Source organism: Lutra lutra, chromosome 10 (assembly GCF_902655055.1).
Source record: "Lutra lutra chromosome 10, mLutLut1.2, whole genome shotgun sequence".
NCBI lineage: Eukaryota > Metazoa > Chordata > Mammalia > Carnivora > Mustelidae > Lutra > Lutra lutra.
Genome location: NC_062287.1, coordinates 67,223,335 through 67,244,020, shown reverse-complemented (window position 1 = coordinate 67,244,020; position 20,686 = coordinate 67,223,335). Strand labels below are relative to the sequence as shown.

At 49.1% G+C, this 20,686-nt stretch overlaps 1 protein-coding gene across 1 annotated transcript in view; it reads left to right on the top strand.

Moving 5' to 3' along the window:
• Positions 1-16,890: 16,890 nt before the first annotated feature.
• Positions 16,891-20,686, top strand: part of DKK3 (dickkopf WNT signaling pathway inhibitor 3) — a 45,912-nt gene continuing 42,116 nt past the window's right edge. Inside the window, exons 1-2 of the mRNA XM_047693035.1 lie at positions 16,891-17,036; positions 17,592-17,833. Of these exons, the coding sequence (XP_047548991.1) occupies positions 17,621-17,833 (213 nt within the window). The 5' untranslated portion in view covers positions 16,891-17,036; positions 17,592-17,620. The remainder of the gene's footprint in view (positions 17,037-17,591; positions 17,834-20,686) is intronic.

The following is a 20,686-nucleotide window of genomic DNA, read 5'->3' as shown; positions in this document are numbered from 1 at the left end:
TAAAGACTCCTCAATTTGGTCTACTGAATGTGGTGTCCATCTGTATAACTCCCTGCCCTACATATAACAAGAGGAAGAAAAGAAAAAAAGAAAAGAAAAGCTTACACTGAGGCCAAATATGTAAAATTAGGGGAATTTTTTTTTTTTTTTAATTCTGGCTTCTCTAGTTGCAGATGTGGGGATAGAAGAATCTCTTCCCAGTAAACTGCTTTCTGGAACATAATTTAAAAGCCATCAATCCAGTCCCATTGCCTTATCTCATAGGAACGTAAACTGACACTCCGGAAAGAGAAATGATTTCTTCAATATCGCACAGCTACTTTTAAATATTTTCATTTTAAACCTAACCTCCAAAAGTGGGTGTTTCCACTGGGTGCGGGGGACAGTGTCTATTTTCTCTGACTTATGTCCAGATTCTCTTCAAATTGGATAACCCAGGATCGAATGGCAGGAGTGGGGACCTTCCCATCAGCTCTCAGCATCCATTGTCCTGCAAGACCTTCCCCGAGCCCCGGAGGTTTAGGAAGGGTAAGCAGATAACCCACGGATATCCAAGAGGGGAAACCAAGGCACACAGGTGACTTGACTTGCCCTTGAGCACCCAGTGAGTGAATGTCAGTAAAACAAAAAGGAAAAGACTAGCACATAGTACTCGAGCAACAATTCTCCATACTGGTCTAGAGTTAGGACTATTCTAGATCTGGTGGGCAACATTTTTTAAAAAGGAGGTGGTGCTCAATGAAAAAGGAAAATGAGGGGTGCCTGGGTGGCTCAGTGGGTTAAAGCCTCTGCCTTCGGCTCAGGTCATGATTCCAGGGTCCTGGGTTCGAGCCCTGCATCAGGCTCTCTGCTCAGCAGGGAGGCTGCTTCCCTTCCTCTCTCTGCCTACTTGTGATCTCTGTCAAATAAATAAATAAAATCTTTGAAAAAAAAAAAAAAGGAAGAAGAAGCATCCTCCCTCCTTCCTTTCTTCCTTACTTACCTTCCTTTAAAAGAAGAAAAAAAAAAGGAAAATGAGAGAAAGAGACTCTGCTCCTTAAGAATGGGAGCCTGTCTTCTTCATTTTCCTATCTCCGAAGGGGGTCAGGCATAAAGCAGCCAGCACATTATGGCCTCGAGATGCTCATTGGATGAATAAATAAATGTGACACAGACACGTAAGTAGATACATTCAGGTCCTGAGATCAGAAATTAAGATTCTGCACATGTTAATACCATTTCCATAATGCAGTAGGCAGAACCCCTGGAAAGAAGTCTTGAGAGGAGGAAGGCTCACAGCACACTGGCTTCGTCGGCCTTTCTCCCCTGTCACTCTGAACAGCACACTTCTGGGAAAAGGCCTCCTGCGACATTTTTCCCATGCAAGCCATTCACTTAGCTCAAATTTTCTTCCCGCCTACTTAGCATTAGGTCCTGAGGGATAGAGACTAGACAAATCAGCTAGCGTATTTGATATAATAGTTCAGAACTTAGATTAACGATGAGAACATGTAAAAGGAACTGTGTGATCTTGAACAAGTGCTGACTCATAGTGTAGGTGGGGACAGGGGAAGCAATAATTAGTCATTCAACCCAGCAGAAAATCACTGAAATCTAGTGGGTCAGAACATAAGTGTTGTGCAAGTAAGGGAATGGAGGAGTAGGGCAAGCCAGAGGAGCTCACTAGATAGATGGGATAAGACAACCACATAAATAACTACAATATGAGGGGGATCTCCAAAAAAAATAAATATTATAAGCCTCCCCATTCAAAACTATTAATGGTTTTGGGGTACTGGGGTGGCTCGGTCAGTTAAGCTTCTGCCTTTGGCTCAAGTCGTGATCCCAGAATCCTGGAATGGATTCCCGTATTGGGTTCCCTGCTCAGTAGGGAGTCTGCTTCTCCCTGTGTGCCCCCCCACCCCACCCCCCACTTGTGCTGCTTCTCCCTCTCTTTCTCACGCTTTCACAAAAATAAATAGAAAAAATCTTTAAGAAAAAAAGATTTAGGGGCACCTGGGTGGCTCAGTGGGTTAAAGCCTCTGACTTCGGTTCAGGTCGTGATCCCAGGGTCCTGGGATTGAGCCCTGCATTGGACTCTCTGCTCAGCAGGGAGCCTGCTCCCCCACCCCCAACCCTGCCTGCCTCTCTGCCTCCTTGTGATCTCTGTCTGTCAAATAAATAGATAAAATCTTAAAAAAAAAAAAGATTTAAAACCATTAAGGGTTTGGTACACTTCCCATCTTTTACTTATGGTTATATAATTAATACATTCCCTTCATATATACGTTTCTCCTGTCTTTCCCCCAACAAAATGGAATCATAGGGTACATACCTTTCTGCACTCTTTCCATATTAACACACTGTGAGCAGCTTTGTTCACTCTACAGACTTTGCGTGCCGTCCATCTTCCAAATACTTCCCGAGTGTCTACCGGGTACCTGGTACCTCACCAGGTGCTGTGTAATAGGGAGTAAACAAGTAGCTTAAACCATGGGATGTACCGTAATTCACTAAATCATTTCCTTGTTGCTGGACAATTCCATTGCCACACTTTTTCTTTGTAACAACGATAGCTAAGAATTACAGAGCACCTACTATGGGCCAGGAACTATCAGAAGCATTTCATGTGGATTGTTTCATTTAATCTTTGTAAACAGCCCGCTGCTATTGTTTCAATTATAGATGAGGAAATGGAAGACAAGGGTTTAATAACGGATGCAAGATCGTGTAGGTACTAAGTGGCAGAACCAGATCCAGACCCAGGCTTTCTGAATCCAGAGCCCAGACTCTTTCCTCCAGTAGGAATGAAGCTACAATGAACAAGGCTGTTCACGTGCCTTTTCACATGGATGGGAGAGATTCTGAAAAATGGATTCTTGGAAATTAGAATTAGTGTTTCCAAATGTATACAAATATGTTCTAAATACCCCATAGATGGGACTTTCAAAACAGAGAATGGAAAGATCTGTTTTGCTTTGTGCAAAGATTGTTTTTGTGTCCGATGACACCTCTGTTGTCCAGGACAGCCGCCAGCCACATGTGGCTTTCGAGTCCTCGCAACGTAGTCAGCCCCAATTAAGAGATGCTTTACGTGTAGAACACATATCAGATTTTAAAGACTTAGTATGAAAAAAAATGCAAACTATCTCATTGATAAGTTCTATCTTTTTTAAGATTTTATTTATTTATTTATTTGGCAGAGAGAGATATCACAAGTAGGAGGAGAGGCAGGCAGAGAGAGAGGAGGAAGCAGGCTCCCCGCTGAAGAGAGATCCTGACGTGGGGCTCGATCCTAGGACCCTGGGATCATGACCTGAGCCAAAGGCAGAGGCTTTAACCCACTGAGCCACACAGGTGCCCCGATAAGTTCTATCTTGATTACGTACTGCGGTGATAGTGTTTTGGATGCACTAAGTTTAATAAAATATATTTATTAAAATGTACTGTACCTGTTTCTCCTGATTTAAATGTGGGACTGAGCCCTTTGCATGTGGGGTCTCCACCATCCGTGGGTAGATCGTGGGGGCCAGTGGGCAAAAAGGTCATTGGTGTGGAGGAAACCCACATATTTGTTGTCGGAAGTTTGTGGGTACAAACTGCTCACACCATTTATTCAGCACTCACAGTATCCCAAGCACTGTGCCCTTTGCAAGCACAATCTTATTTGTGTGCTTGACAACCCGAGAGCAGGCACAACCGTGCAGCACGTTATAGACGTGGAAGGGAAGCTGAGATGTCCCCATCTATCAATCAATGTAAATCAGCCTTGGGATTCCAACCCAGCTCTGACTTTGAAGTCAGCACCGTGTTTAAAAATAATTCACTAATTTCCCTTGAATTTCTTGCATAAGTAACACATGCACATTATACAAATGTTATCACCCACAGAAAGGCAAATAGGGGATATTCCATGTTGATCGACACACAGCAACGCACACCACTGTTTTCCCCTTTCCTGTTTTTCCTTAGCTGTTTATCTTGGCGATCAGCCTCTGCTTCACTTTCTGGGTCTTTGTTTTGTTTTTTCTGATCATGGACTGAGCTGAAATTCCCATCGCATAAACCAGCCATTTGAAAGTGAACAATTCTGTGGCCCTGAGTGCATTCACCGTGTGCGTCACCACCACCTCTGTCTAGTTCCGAAGCATCGCTCCAAAGTAAAGCCTCCAGGGGCGCCTGGGTGGCTCAGTGGGTTAAGCCTCTGCCTTCAGCTCAGGTCATGATCTCAGGTTCCTGGGATGGAGCCCCACATCAGGCTCTCTGCTCAGCAGGGAGCCTGCTTCCTCCTCTCTCTCTGCCTGCCTCTCTGCCTACTTGTGATCTCTGTCTGTCAAATAAATAAATAAAATCTTAAAAAAAAAAAAAAAAAAAAAAGTAAAGCCTCCAGCCCTCGGTCTCTGCCATCTGCCTTCTGTCTGCTTGGATTTACCCCTCCTGGACATTTCATCTGCACAGGCTCCTACAACCTGCGACCTTTGCAATCTGGCTTCCTTCCCTCAGCTAACGCTTCGGAGTTCCATCCCCAATATAGGCCTAACAGCACTTGACTCCTTTTTAAGGCTGTATAATATTCCATCGAATGATGGAATATTCTGGATGGATGGATGGATGGATGGATGGAAACCACTTGGCTTATCCATGCATCCATTGGAGAAGATTGGGCTGCTTCCACCTTCCGGCCGCTGTGAAGGGTCCTGCTAGGAAGGCGCATGGACGCATACGTGAGTACCTGTTTTCAATTTTAGGATTGGAATTGCTGGGTCGTATGGCAATTCCGTATGTAACTTCCTAAGAAACTGCCGAACCGGTTTTTTTGTTTGTTTGTTTGTTTGTTTAAAGAATTTATTAATTTGACAGAGATCACAAGTAGGCAGAGAGGCAGGCAGAGAGAGAGAGAGAGAGAGAGGAGGAAGCAGGCTCCCTGCCGAGCAGAGAGCCTGATGTGGGGCTCGATCCCAGGACCCTGGAATCATGACCCGAGCTAAAGGCGAGGCTTTAACCGACTGAGCCACCCAGGCGCCCCGTGAAACCGTTTTTTGCATTGACGAAGCTATTTTCCCTTCTCTCTGGCAGTGCACAAGGGTTCCAATCTACCCACATCCTCGCCATTATTTTGTTTCCCTTTTATTTTCTACAGCTGTCTTAATGAACGTGAAGTGGTTTTCACATGCATTTCTCTAACTGATGATGTCGGAGGTAAGGTGAAAGCCGTTGAGCCTTTTTCTTGTGTTGCTTGGCCATGCGTGTATCTTCTTCGGAAAAATGTTCAAGTCCTCTGCCCATTTTAAAAATCGGGTTGTGTGTCTTTCTGTTGCTGAATTGTGAGAGTTCTTCACCTGCCCTGGGACTAGCCCACTGTCAGGCATCACTCCTCACTTTCTGTGTGTCTGCTCAAACGCCACATTATCGGAGAAGTCCCCGCAAACCGCAGATACTCCAGCAACTCTCCCTCATCCTTCTAAGTCCTCTTCTGCTTTATTTTCTCTGCAACAGTGAATGTAAAATGTAAATGTAGATGTAAATGTAGAATGTAATGTAAATGTAAAATGTAATGTAAATGTAGATGTAGAATGTAATTTGTAAATGTAAATGTAGAATGTAAATGTACAATGTAATTTCTGTGTGTGTGGTGTGTAGGTTGGGAAGTCTCCCTATCCTGTGGAATGCAAACTCTATAAAAGCAGAGGCTTCGCTCTTTGGTTCCTCTCTTTTCTCAGCTCCTGGAACAGAGCCTTAGCATCCAATAAGTATTAGCAGAACAAATGATGGATGAATGAATGAATGAATGAATGTAGATAGAACTACCTCATTCTTTTGATACGTGAAAATAGTTTCATAAACTACTTGTAGTTTGATAAAATGCGATCCTTAGAATATGATGTCACCTAACTCTTAAGCTTTAAGAGAATTGTTCAGGCCTGTCTGGTCCCTGAAACCTGCAGCTGCCCCTTCTAGGCTTTATCTAGCCATCGGGTCAGAAAAGCAGGCTGCCCTCCAGCACACACACACCCTTCACAGATGAAGGGTCTGCCCTGCTTGCCCTACCCCATGTCACGTGCCACATCCAATCCCGTTTCTAAGCTGCTCACTTTTTATTGTCTCCCTCTTTCGGACCTTGCCTTATGTTGGAGGTGACCCTCAGCATTGTTTCACCAGCCCTGCCCCTTGAATATCCACTGTGTTCTGCAAATATCTTTTTGTCCGCCCGGTTTCTGGACCATATTCTGGGTCTGTTTTCTTTTCTTTTCTTTCTTTTTTTTTTTTTTTTTAAAGATTTTATTTATTTATTTGACAGGCAGAGATCACAAGTAGGCAGAGAGGCAGGCAGAGAGAGAGGAGGAAGCAGGCTCCCTGCCAAGCAGAGAGCCTGATGCGGGGCTCGATCCCAGGACCCTGGGACCATGACCCGAGCCGAAGGCAGCGGCTTAACCCGCTGAGCCCCCCAGGCGCCCCTGGGTCTGTTTTCTTGAGCAGATCTTTTACCAGTTCCTCCTCTTTGGTTCTGTCATTTGAACCCAGTTAAGCATTTTTGGTGGCAGCTGCTGGTGGAAAGCAGTTGGAAAACGATTTCATCTGCACTCATTCTCTCTTTCAGTTGGGCTAAGGTGCGCCCAGAAACTCTCTCATCATCTTCAGATCACCGAGATGCTTGCTATCTCCCCAGCAATCAAGTCAGAAGTTCTAAAAGTTGGGTCTCTGGACTGACAGGATTAGGATCATTCAGAATTTGCCGAAGATGGGGGCGCCTGGGTGGCTCAGTGGGTTAAGCCGCTGCCTTCGGCTCAGGTCATGATCCCAGAGTCCTGGGATCGAGTCCCGCATCGGGCTCGCTGCTCAGCAGGAAGCCTGCTTCCCTTCCTCTCTCTCTGCCTGCCTGTCTGCTTACTTGTGATCTCTCTCTCTCTGTCAAATAAATAAATAAATAAATCTTTAAAAAAAAAAAAAAAAAAGAATTTGCCAAAGATGGGAAGTCCAGGGCCCCGTCCAGGAACCTGTGCTTGACACCCGCTGCCCCTGCCCCCAGATGACTCTGATACTTGCTAACCTTTGAGAGCCACTGGGTGAAAAGATGGGCACTGGGCTGTGCTCCCTGGCAGAGCTGGGCAGTGGAGGGCCAGTGGTGTGAATTTCCCAAGCAGCAGAGTCACTAGCAAGGGGCTATCGTCTTTCGGAGATATTAAGGAAATAGACCCAGCCCAAGTGTCTGCTTCAGACTGAGATGGAAGAGACAGAGCAAGACAGTAACAGGAATAAAAACCAGAGACCTGATTTTAGCGGTCGCTATCCACATTGCTCCAATGGCAGCAAGCCTTTCCCTGGTAACTGTGGGACTTTGAACTAGTCCTTCATTTGAATCCTGCTCACGTTTCAGCAGAGGACTGGATGGAAACCATATTGCAGGAAGGGGTGTGCAGACCCTGAGTAAGAAAAGAAAAAGCGTCTAAAATGTGAAAGCCTCAGCAATGGGACCCAAACGGGGATGGGAATGTGTTGATTATGTGAACTTCTTCTGACCCTGCCATCCTGGCAGCACCGTGCGCTGAGGCAGATAAAAGGTTTCCCTGTGTAAACAGAAAAGAGCTGTCTGCCCCGAGACCCTCCGTAACCCTCTGTGGTCTAAGCAAAATTGCTGGACACTTTCTTCACCCTGCCTTCCCTGAAGCCCCAGCTGAGCCCACACAAAGGGAGCTCTGTTCCCTGCTCACTTGCAAGAGCTTTGCTGGCTGGGGTTGGTAATGACGTTGAGGATGATAATATAATCATAGCTAAGACTCGCTGATGCTTACTATGTGCCAGGCACTTGGCTGAGTGGCTTAAAAAAATGACATCTTGTAAGACCCACAACAGTCCCACGAAGTAGATGCAGATCCTGTCCTCCTCTCATAGATGGTGGAAATGGGGTCCTGAGAAGTGGGAAGACTTGTCCCATCACCTGGCCGGAGAGTAACATGGGGCCAGGATTGCCCTTGGCACTGACCCTGTAGTGTCTCCCAACAAGAGCTTGTTCTTTAAGGTTGGCTTTTATTGCTCTCTTTTTTAACAAAGGAGAAATTATTTAAAAATGAGAAAATTGGACTGTAGGGAGATTCATTAGTTTATCCAAGAGGAAAAATCTAGAAGGTTACAAAACCATGACTAGAACAGAGTTCTTTCCCCCCACACTATGATGTCCACTGCTGGCTTCTTTGCCTGACATTCCTGACCACAGTCAGAGCCCTCTTTCCTAAGAACACCCCCCTTCCACTTGAAGAGCTGCCTACGGCTGGTGAGCGGCCATATTGAAGGGAGTTTCACATCTGGACCCAGGAGCTCAGCATGACCTGCTTCAACTCCGGGCTTGAACTTGGGCAAGCTACTTTACCTCTTTTTTCCTCTCGTCTTCCAGTTTGGGTATAATTTATATATATATTAAATTCAGTCTTTTCAATGTACAGTACTATGAGTTTCAACAAACGTGTATCAACACTCCCAGCCTACCATTGCAATCAAAGTATAAAATCCCCCAAATGTCCCTGTGCCCTTTGTAGTCACTCCTCTGGCATCCAATGATCTGTCTGCAGTCTCTACAGTTTTGCCTTTTCCAGAACATTCTATAAATGGAATCAGTATATAGTCTTTTGAGTCTGGCTTTATTTACTTAGCATAATGCATTCGAGATGCATCTGTATTAACATGTGTATAGCTTATTCCTTCTTTACTGCTGACCAGCAAGGATCTTAATGTAGCAGAAACCAATAGCAGACACTCCCCGCCCCACCCCCAGGCTGTTGAGAACGTCACACACCAAGTCTTTGCTTATTATCTTCAAGATGGCACAATTGTCTTAGAGATGATGGGAGCAAGGGCAACAAGAATCTCAGGTACAAAAACACACTCCTGGAGACTTCCCAGTTTATCTTCTTAGTGATGGCTGGTTTGGGCCAAGAGCACTGTGGTTTGGGCATTAACTTGTCCATAAGCTAGCGAACTCTGGGATACTCCGGCCATAGCAGTTAGGGTCAGAGCCAGAACCCAAACCAAGGACTATCTAGCTATTAAGTCCAGCAGCTTCCAACCACAACCACAGTCCGGTCTCACACCTACTGAATTTGCATCTGCAAAGGGCAGTTTAGTAAGCTTCACAGGACATTGTTCTGTCCCCTGCATTGAAAATTGCTCCAGAGGGGCACCTAGGTGGCTCAGTGGGTTGAGGCCTCTGCCTTCGGCTTGGGTCATGATCTCAGGGTCCTGGGATCGAGCCCCACATCGGGTTCTCTGCTCGGTGGGGAGCCTGCTTCCTCCTCTCTCTCTCTGCCTGCCTCTCTGCTTACTTGTGGTCTCTCTCTCTGTCAAATAAATAAATAAATAAAATCTTTAAAAAAAAAAAAAAGAAAGAAAGAAAATTGCTCCAGGGAAGAAAGAAACACATCCTTCTGTCCCCAAGCCCTGGAGAGAAATGAGTAGAATCACATTTCTAGATATTCTCCCTCCACTACTTGTCTCAGGACATCAATTCTTTGCTTTTCCTCTTTCGGTACTGGCCCCACCAAAAGTCTCTTGCTCCTTTGTTACCCTCTGGTTCAGACACACATGCAAACATAGACAGAACACATGAATCCACCTGCTAAATAAAAAAGTAAGACAGCCAGCCTCGGGGTTCATCCACCTGGTCTGCGTTCCACGGGTGATGACCGGGGATATGGTCCCCCGGGTCTCTTTGGTTTACCCACCCACGGAAACTTGGCAGATTACATGTATGTTTTGGATAATTCAGTGGCTGTTACTCATGGAAATCCTGAATCCACGTGAACACTCTTTCCAAAAGCAGATGGAATTTCCATTCAGAGAAATCTTGGCACCAGTTTCTTCGGAACAATCCCAAGTTATGGGCAGGACCTGGGAGGGCTTAACCAAGCTGATGGTTGGCATGGTAGGTCAAGGGTCTGCTGGCAAGGGGGAGGATGACCCTGGCTGACAGTTCCCTGTCCTGCAGCACCTGGTGGCCCCGGGTCTCTAACTCATGGATCTCAGAGACGGATAGTCATCTCCTCTAATTCAAACCTTCCTTGAAAAGGATTGTTTTGTTAAGATAGAGGCAGCCCCGCTCCAGACATTTAAGGCCCTTTGGTAGCCAGTAACAGAAAGTCCCTAACCCTAGCTCCAACAAAAAAAAAGAGGAAGCATATGAGAAGAATCCATAAACATCTCATAGACCCCAAGGGCAGCTGGGTCTCAGACAGACTCCTGAAAGATTAGAGTCAGGAACCAGAATGACATAGTTAAGAAGCTGCTACTCCCTTCTTTCCCATCATCCCCTCTCGAAGGCTCACAAATCTCTTTTTCTTAATATCTGTCTCCCTCTAGCACTCTGTCTCTGACTCTCTCTCCAAGTTAGCTTTTGTCCTCAAGTAGCTGAATGGTGTCTCTAGCCTCAAATCCAAGACAGAATCTGAGGGGTCAAGCTTTAGACAAGGGTTTGTCTCTGGCTCAATCAAAGGGGTGGGAGAGGAGGGTCATCCATGAGGATTCCTGGATCCCACTGAAGAAGGAACAGAAGGCTGGCTGAGGACGAAGCAGAAGCAGACACCCTGCAACTTTCCCCCTCCCCCAACTCCTGGGTGGGACCTCTGTGACATTTTCCCAGGAATCTCCCAACTATCTTAATGTCAATACCTTGCTTGAGAGGAATAACAACCTTAACCTGGCAATGGCAAGTCCTCCGGTATCCTGTGGGTTCTCTCTAGCATACGAAAGTTCTATTGAAACTTCCCTTTTTCCTTACCTCCCCCAACCCCATGGTGTGTAATCAACCACCCCTCACAACCCTGGACAGCAGCTCTTTCTACCCTCAGGTCCTGTCCCCGTGCTTTAACAAACCATCATTTTGCACCAAAGTTGTCTCAAGAATTCTTTCTTGGTCGTCAGCTGTTCCGGACTCCACCCCACTGAACCTCACTTACATTCTAAAATTTTATCACCAGCAGAGTGCACTGGGCCTCCTTACTGTCCTGGCGTTCTCTGCTGACTTCGCTGTTTCTTCAGAAAAGGTGGGGTCCTCGAGGGCCGGGCCCCAGCCCCTAGCAGGCTCCCTGGCCACCCTGGAGGTGGTGGAGGGACACGCCCTGGCCACCCTGGAGGTGGTGGAGGGACACGCAGCCTGGGCAATCTCACATGACTTGCATTCATGCAGGGAAAACAGATAATAAACAGCCACGCAGATACCTTATCTCCAAGTCAACTTTTCACATTTTCTTCCAAATTATGTTCTGAATATGTTCAGAATAGTCTATTTAAGATGGAAGGGAAAGGAAAAAAAGAGAGAGAGATGGGTAACAAACCCTCCCCAGATAGAATTAATTATTCTGAATTGTTAAAGTTTCTTTTTCTTTTTTTACATTTTTTTAAAAGATTTTATTTATTTATTTGAATGAGATCGAGAGCACACACAGGTGAGGAGGGAAGAGAAGTGGACTCCTCGCCTAGCAGGAAGCAGGTTGAGAGGCTCCATCCCAGGACCCTGAGATGCACCCAGGCACCCCTGGGTGGCTCAGTGGGCTGGGCGTCTGCCTTCAGCTCAGGTCATGATCTCTGCGTCCTGGGATAGAGCCCCACATCAGGCTCTCCGCTCAGCAGGGAGCCTACTCCCCGCCCCCCGCCCCCCCACACCCCCCCGCCTGCCTCTCTGCCTACTTGTGATCTCTGTCTGTCAAATAAATAAATAAAATCTTTAAAAAAAAAAAAATCAGTGTGTAACAGTCATCTATGCAGATTGGGTGCCCCTAAGTTCCGGATCCCTGAAGTTTCCTTGTTTGCGTAGGGGGCAGATAAGCCCCATCCACTAGAGCTCTCAGGCCCTACCAACCACCCCAGGAGGAAAGCTGTGACCCTTCAGGCAGACAGAAGGGCCTTTTATGAAAAGAAAGGCCCCTCCCCGCAGGCCTGTGGGGATCCTCCCACTCCTGCTTCTCACCTCACAGTAATGGAGGCCACCGCTGGGCCTCGGGGAGGTGAGCATTTCTCTTAAGAGCAGATCTAAGAAATGTCTCTTTGGCACTGGGAGGTTTTCGCTTTGTGTTATTCTGGGCGGTGGGATGGGGGTAGGGGGACTCGCCTATTGCTTTTTTGTGGGGAGGGGTTCAATTTATTCACAAACTCTTTCAAACATACTGAAAATAATAGTGGACACTCCCATACACCCACATGTAGCTGATCAACCGTGATGATTAAAGACATATCATTTGGCCACTTCTAATTCAGAACCTCTCCCTGCTGGTACACTCTCTTTCTATTTTGGCCACTTCTAATTCAGAATCTTTCCCTGCTGGTACACTCTCTTTCTGAAAGAAATAAAGTGTTATAAATCCAAATGAGGAGAACCCCCATCTCTTCCTCTGCCTTCGGCCTCAGGAGCAGCCTACACATTTCTGTATTTTTTTTTTAACTACATTCGTAGCATCCATGACCCGTAGAAATGGCCATTTTGTGTTTGGTTTTTTTTTTTAAGATTTTATTTATTTATTTGACAGAGATCACAAGTAGGCAGAGAGGCAGGCAGAGAGAGAGGAGGAAGGGAGGAAGCAGGCTTCCCGCTGAGAGAGAGCCCGATGCGGGGCTCGATGCCAGGACCCTGGGATTATGACCTGAGCTGAAGGCAGAGGCCCAACCCACTGAGCCACCCAGGCGCCCCGGCCATTTTGTGTTTTTAAAACATGCACAAACAGTATTGTATACAGACCATTCTGCAAATTGTCTTTCTTGCTCCGCGTTATTTCTTCTGAGATCTATCCATGTTGTTGCCTAGAAATAGTATTCATTATGTTAATTCTGTATTCTCTTGTTTGTAGAAATCCCAGTGTAACCATTCTCCTGCTGAAAAAAACCACTAAGTGAGTGGTTTTCACATTTTCTGCTACTGTAAATAGTGGCTTCCATAAACATTTTTATACACGTCTCCGTGAGCACATGGTCACGAGTTTCTGGAGGGCGGACAGCTGCCCGTGAATTTGCTGTGTGGGTGCTAGCTTTCTAGGTAATTTTTAGCAGACAACACCCACTCTGCTCCTACTTCCTCAGTAATGGAATAGGAACCCGGTTTAGGACTCTCTAGGTCCTTCATAGAGAAAATGGGAAAACTTAGAATTTTAAAATTATAATTAGAGAGTGCTTCCAAAACCTTAAAATAAAAAAAACAAATGTCCTTAATTGTTATAGAACTTAGACCAGTGATATAATAGAAATTATGGAATTGTAGAATGTTCCTCATCCTAAAGATGATTGATCTGGCCAGCTCTGGCCAGCTTGGCCTGCTCCGTGTGCCTGTGGACTCCTCACCTTATAATGGCCATTTCGAGCATGACCCTTTCTCAACTCAGGTCCCCAACCCACAGGGCTTCCCCTACCCCTGCCTCCAAGCTTCCTGGAGCCCAGACTGTGTGTGGATCTAGTCGGCGCCATATCTCGGCCGACCCTAGTATCTTTCCTCAGTGCCCGTGAATGCCTCAGGCTCTTGATCAGATTGGCAAGAAGCTGGGCAGGGAGGACGTTTCTATTTTCTTATACTGAGGCCCATAAATGTTCTTACCTTTTTTTCCCTCCTTCTCCCCATTTTGTTGTTGTCATTGTTGTTTGTTTGTTTTGTAGTTGCACTTAATAATGGGAGTTATCAATACATCCCCACATTTTGGAGCATAAATTATAGACCCCATATGAGAAAGTACATAGCCCTTCACCTGACACTTGGGGTAGCTCAATGTGTTTTTTGGTTTTTTGGGTTTTTTTTAAGTTCAGTCTGAAAGTCAAGACCTCCAAACCTCATGGAGTCACGTAAGGCAGAAGACAAGTTCTTATTCAGGGCAATTCTCAGTCTTCACAGCCAGCACCATGGAAGGCTGAAGGAGCACGGTTTGCTCTATAAATCAACACCCTGGCAGCTTGGCCTGGCCCGGGGGTGCCCCCTGGCCACAGCCTGCCGACGTGTGTCAGTTTCTTCCTAGAATGTGGGCCTCAAGGGGTAAGTTGGCTCCAGGTCCTTGCATGGGCTCAGCTGCCTCCAGAAAGCTAAGGAATAGGTGAGTGGCTGAATGCCCAGAGGACAGAGCAGGGGATGCTCGGGGAGGGGGCCTTCTCTGGATTCGAAGGAGAGCCCAGCCCAGAGGCTCAGAAGCTGAAGAGAACATAGCAAGAAGCCTCATTTTTACGATAAACAGTAATGCAGAAAGCTCCACAAAGAAAGGCAGTCATGAGGAATAAGGACTAGTTTCAGAGTCAGCCACACCTGAGTCTCCTGCCAGATGACCCCTCACTTATTGTCTGGCTTTGAGAGGATGGTCTAACTTCTCTGAGTCTCGACGTGCACCGTGTCTCTGTGTGCACTGTGTCCAGTGCCGAGAAGGCCTTAAATATGCTTTCTCCCTACTTGACACTCTGCTGCGGACTCAAGTGTAGGAACAGGATGAAGAGGCCATGAGCCCTGTACGGGAGGAAACATTTTTCCTCTACCCTTGTAGGGTCTCCACCTGGGCCTAAGAATTGAACTGACATAAGGCAGAGTAACAGAAGGTGTACGAATTTTACTACAACCTCACACGTACATGGGAGCCTTTGCAAGAAAATGAGGACCCAAGAAAGTGACCAGGGCAGAAAGCTTACAGACTTTTAGACAAAGAGACAATACATTTGTGACGAAATGACAGGCAAAGGGCTCTAGGCTCTGGAGGGTAAATTGTGGAGAAGTGACCAGATTTGGGGGCAGGGGGGAACTAGTAGAAGATAGTGTCATTTTAGTCATTTTGCTAGTACCGACCCATTTTGACATCAGTTCCCAGTACTTACTTAATGCTAAAGACATTCTTCTCTTGCTGGTACACGGAAGGCACCTTTCTCACACGGCATCTCATGGCCTGTTTTTAGGTAGAAAGGGGAGGTCTGAGAGCCTTTCCTGCATCTGCTATTTCTCAAGCACCCTCAGCTCAAAATAATCAGTATTTGCAGAGGCATGTCCTGAATTCCTTCATCCTCAAACACATGTTTTCCAAGTGGTCACCTGCAGAAATTATTCATTTAATACTCCCAAGTCAGCTCCAAAACCTCCCAGCCAGTTTAGAGCAGAGGAGTTAAGCGGCAAAGGATGAAGACTCTGGAACCAGATTCCTGGGTTTGAATCCCAGTTCAACCACTTAATGGCTACATGGCCTCAGGAAAGTGTCCTTACTTGTAAAATGGGAATAGACGTAGTCCTACCAACCTCAGAGGCTGTCTGAGATTCAATGAGTTAACACTTTGTCTTGACACATGGCACTAAGTAAGTATTGCTATTTCAAAATAGGAATAGCTATTGTTGGGGATGCCTGGGTGGCTCAGTGGGCTAAGCATCTGCTTTCAGCTCAGGTCATGATCCCAGGGTCCTGGGATGGAGCCCCATGCCGGGCTCCCCACTTAGCAGGGAACCTTCTTCTCCTTCTCCCTCTGCCCTTCCACCCTCCTACTCATGCTCACTCTCTCTTGCTTTCTCTCATGCTGTCTGTCACTGTATCTCAAATAAATAAATAAAATCTTTCTTAAAAAATAGCTCTTGTTATGCTGATTAGCCCATGCATTTCTCAGGAGCCAAGTGTGTATTATGGCTCTGGTGGTGGGAACACAAAGGTGAGCAAGTCATTCTCTGTCACTGAGGGGCTCCTCCTGGTCACTCGGGGAAAATGGGCCAGGGACTAGTAGGACCATGGCAAATCTGGGGCAATAGGTCAGCACATGGGAAGGGAAACAGAGAAGAAATGGGGGGCAGTTGGGAGAGCTCAGGACAGACTCCTAGCTCTTGAAAGATGTGGAAGAGTTAGATAGACCAACAGGAGGAGGGAGAGCTCGCCAGACAGGAAGAGTTTAGGGAGAAATAGGAGGAGGTTTAAGAAAATACTCATTTAGGGGCGCCTGGGTGGTTCAGTCCCTTAACCGTCTGCCTGCAGCTTGGGTAATGATCCCAGAGTCATGGAATCTAGCCCCATGGAGGGCTCCCTGCTCAGCAGGGCGTCTGCTTCTCCCTCCCTCTCCCCCTTGCTCCTCTCTTCCTCCTCCTCCTCCTCCTCCTCTCTCTCTCTCTCTCTCTCTGTGTCACTCTCTCAAATAAATAAATAAAATCTTCAGGGTAGGGGGAAAGAAAACACTCCTTCATTTAAGAAATATGTGAGTGCTTCCTGTTCTGGATACTCACATATTTAAAAAAGTGTTAGAAAACAGTGAGTGCCCCTCGTTCTAGATGCTGGGGAGACTGCGGTGAGTAAGACAAAGTTGCGTTCCCACGACGATTAGCTCACATCTCCCACTTACCACGTGCCCCACACTCGCCTGCATGCGTTATGCTCGTTAACTACTAGGTACACTCACTACACTAAACTCCATTTTCCATTCGGGCTAAGTGGAGCGCAAACACATCTGGGGACTTGGCCAGGTTGGTAAAGTCGTAAGAAGCAGAGCCAGGATTCACACCAGGCAGTCTGGCCGCCGCTGCCAGCTCTCAGCCACTGTTATGTCGCCCTGGAGAAGCTCGCTGTCATTCTCACGAGCTCCGGGAGCTACAAGTGGGTTATCTTGGCCAGAGTAAGGCGTCAAGCATGGCAGGCGGATGAAGGCCAGCCAGAGACCGGCCTTAGCCGCCAGGCTGATTGGCTGGGGCTCTGCCCTGCATGCCGGCCGGAGGATGGCTTGGGAAGGGCAAGGGGGCCGCGGGAAGCACACCCTCCCCGCGTCCGCCATAAGCTATAGCGGGAATCCGGGCCCTAATGACAATGGACCGGGATGCGGCGGCGGCCGAGGGATGCAGGGAAGGGACGGCTCGCGGAGGCGGAGGAAGCTGGCCTGCGGCGCTAGGTCGCGGGCGGCGGGCGGCCAATGGCGTGGGTCCGGGCGGCAGCCCCTCCCGCCGGGCGGGGCGCGCTGCAGGCTCTCCGGGTACCAGAGCTGCCGCATCCCCGCGTGCTCCTCGCCCCCGCGCCGCTCCCGTCCAGGTTCCGGTGCCCGCAGCCCGCAGAGTCCCGGCGAGATCTGGCAGGTCCAGCCCGCGCACAGCTCAGTCCAGTCGGGTGGGTGAGGGACGGTGGCGGGAAATGGGGTGGCGGGGAATGGGGGGGGGGCGGGGCGGGCTCTGTTAGGTCTCGCCTGGGCGGGTGAGGGGTGGACGCTCGACTGGGTTCGGACCCCGCGGGGAGGGTGCCGACGGGCGCTCGGATCGCCCCGGAGTGGGCTGCACGGGGCTGGGGTGGGAGTGGGGTCGCGACTCCAGAGCTGCGCTCGGACCTGGTCGTGGAGAGGCCGGGCTAGAACCCAGGACTGCGCGGGGGTGAGCGGTGGCGCCGCGGGTGTTGGGAACTCGGTTCTGTTGCTGCTCGGGGAGGAGGCTATCCCTGGGGATGGGGGCAGAGCTCAGCCCCGGCCTGAGGAGAGAGTGGGGGTGCGGAGGGGAGGGGGCGCGGGGCTGGAGCAGAGCCGGGGGGCCGCGTCCGGAGGGCCCTCGGGTTTGTCTCCTCCAGAGTGGGTGCGGGGAAGAGGGGCGCCGGGGGAGGGCCGGGGCGCGGGGCGGGGCTGCGGGGCGGGCGAGGGGGTGGTCGGCGCGCCTCTGATCAGGTTCCGGGACGCAGGCAGCGGCGGCGGCGGGAGCAGAGCGGAGATGCAGCGGCTCGTAGGCACCCTGCTGTGCCTGCTGCTGGCGGCGGCGGTCCCCACGGCCCCCGCGCCGGCTCCCACGGCGACCGCGGCGCCCGTTGAGCCCGCCCCGGCTCTCAGCTACCCCCAGGAGGAGGCCACCCTCAACGAGATGTTCCGCGAGGTTGAGGAGCTGATGGAGGACACGCAGCACAAACTGCGCAGCGCGGTGGAGGAGGTGGGTGCGTCTGGCCGGCTGGGGTCGGGGGAGCGCCTGGTGGGGGCGGCGGGGGACTGGGGCAAGCCGCGCTTCGAGCGCTCGCCGGGGTACTCCGTTCTGCGAAGGGGCCGGGAAGAGCCGGCTGCAGATTCGGAGTGATCGGCTGGCCGCTCAGGGTGAGCTCAACTCCCACCTCATTCTGACTTCCTGCCGAAAGGTCTGGATCGCAGCCTGTTCACCGAGAGTCTCCGGCTGGGCTCACTCAGGGGCGGCCAGGGTCACCACCTGTTTACGCGCTGCTGGCCGCTACCCCGCAATTGTCTTCTTCAAGTGTGCATTTACCCACCCACCCCCGCCCCCTGTGTAAGCGGAAGCTTGCTGGCCCCTGGTACTCGGGCTCTGTGGTTTTGCAGAGAGGCCAAGGATCTCAAGTTCTAGCTTGTACGTTGGGCTTTGAGTTTGTGCCATCTTCCCAAGACATAGTTAGGATGCCGTGTGGGGACAAAAAGCCCAGACAGCTTTGCTGCTGCTCTGTCTGGGCTTCCCCCAACGCCATGTGATGCAGGGAAGGAAAGTCAGAATCCTAAATCCCAGCAGTGTGAATTTTCAGATGGGGGGGCAGTATGAATGGCCACCCAACTCCACCCCAGCAGTGCTTTGGAGACAGTCCTAGGCTAGGGGTCCTCCTCTGCCACTCACTAGCTGGGCAACATTGGGCAAGTCCCTTAACATCCTCTTCTCAGTTTCTTGTTAGAATTAAATGCCATGGTCTGTGTGGGCACCTGTTGTAGAATAGGTGGCCAATATACAGTAGCTGTTACCATCAGATACCAGATACCTTGGCAAAGCTTGGCCTGGCTTCTTTCTTTGGTTGCCTCCTAGGACCAGACGCTATAGATAGCATCCCCTAGGCTGATCACCTAGGTGTTGGCAGGGCTGCCCAGGCAGGTGATGCGGCTGCCTCAGCTCACCCAGCCCAGGTGTCCGGAGCTGTCCCTGGTGCCTGGGGTTGGGGTCCATGGTCACTGTTGTGCCTGGCTTTGGCTGCAGCCTGTCTTTGGAGAGAAGCTAGCCATCCCAGTGAAGGAGTCAGCAAGAGACCAGATGTCCAGGCTTGTGGCTGAGGTGTCTTCCCACCCCTGCTTCTCCACATTCCACTGGGACAGAGCCTCAAATGCTAGCTCTGGTCTGCGGGAAGACGTTGCTTTCTCCCCACAATCCTGCCTCCCAGAGCAGGCAGTCGGATGGAGTATGCGGTGGGGGACACTGGATTGGAGGCAGTGGTGTGGGAAGCTGTCCTGAACATCCACTGGACGAGCCAGATTCCAAACCCCATGGACAGACATTGTTTCCTGTGAAAGCAAAAGAATCATGACATGACATGAAATAATTAAAAGGAGAGGGGAATCAGATGGGCCCCCATAGCTCTTAACTCTGCCCCTTCCTAGTAACTGGAGCTCGTGATCCTTCTGGTGATCCTTCTGGTGCCGGGGCGGGGCAGGTCATCTGGTTTCCTTATCTGGGTTCCAGGATTTTCTTGTCTGCTCACAGATTCCCAGTGAGACTGATGAGGTCAACTCCCAAGTTTCTGTTCTCTGTGATCTTGTTTGTGCCACACAGTCTTCTGATGGTAGCTCTTGCTGAGGGAAAGGAAGGAGCCATGGGGGCCTCTCTGGTCTCTTCATTGATTAGAGCAGTTTGGGATCAGCAGGACATGAGTGGCACATCTCCTCCATGGAAATCCTCCCCATTGGCTCTGCCAGGGCCCAGCTTCCTCCTTCCAGATGCCATTCTGCTTGCATTGTGAAGATGGGCTGGTTGAAGTTTGCCACCAGGAAGAGTTGCTGGCTGTCACTTCTGTCCCCCTCAGTGGTCCTGCCCCAGAGAGCATCCTCTATGGCCGCGGATACAGGTTGAGAGAGGCTGGACCCCTGCGTGGCAGAACAGGCTGTGGGGATCAACCTTCCTTCAGCGGATCCTAGCTCTGCCATTCCTGGTGGGGTCCAGGAAATGTCTCCCTCCCCCCAACTCCGTTTAGGATAAGGAGGGATTTAAATGAGGATGCAAGTAAAGCAAGTTACCTGACCATCTAAAATTGGGTTAAGTGAGATTGTGTAATATAAGTCACCCCCGGGGCGCCTGGGTGGCTCAGTGGGTTGAGCCGCTGCCTTCACTCATGCCTTCGCTCATGATCTCAGGGTCCTGGGATGGAGTCCCGCATTGGGCTCTCTGCTCAGCAGGGAGCCTGCTTCCTCCTCTCTCTCTGCCTGCCTCTCTGCCTACTTGTGATCTCTCTCTGTCAAATAAATAAATAAAATCTTTAAAAAAAAATAATAAGTCACCCCCTGGGGCTGTTGTCAGGGTTACGGGAAATCCTTGTCGTCTGGATAAAGAAAGGCTGCCATTATCACCCTCTAAATAGTACCAGCATGGGGACAACCAAGAATCACCACAGAGTCTCAAGAGATTGTGGCGATTAGTATTAACTTTTTAAAAAGCGGCTTCCAGAAAGCCCCTTCCGTCTCATAAACACAGAACAGTTGCTATTTACTTGTTGTCTGGGGAAAGGACCAGGCCAGATGCATTGGTTGTTTACATGGTTGCGCCATGAATCTGCTTTCAAGTAACTGCCTGACATTTTAAATACTCCAGTTGACTCAAGCTGCTGATTGCTCTTTAGGGAAAGATCCTCTGGCTTGTAGGATCATTATTTGGGGAAGCCAGTGTTCAAATGGTTCAATCTGGGCTGTTCCTACTTTCCGGTCTTAATATTCTGTATGTTACCGATAAATGTGTTTTGAGGATAAAAGCACTTTCTTCTCCTCCCTTCCCCCTGCTCACGGTGATATCCGTAACTGACATATTCTGGAA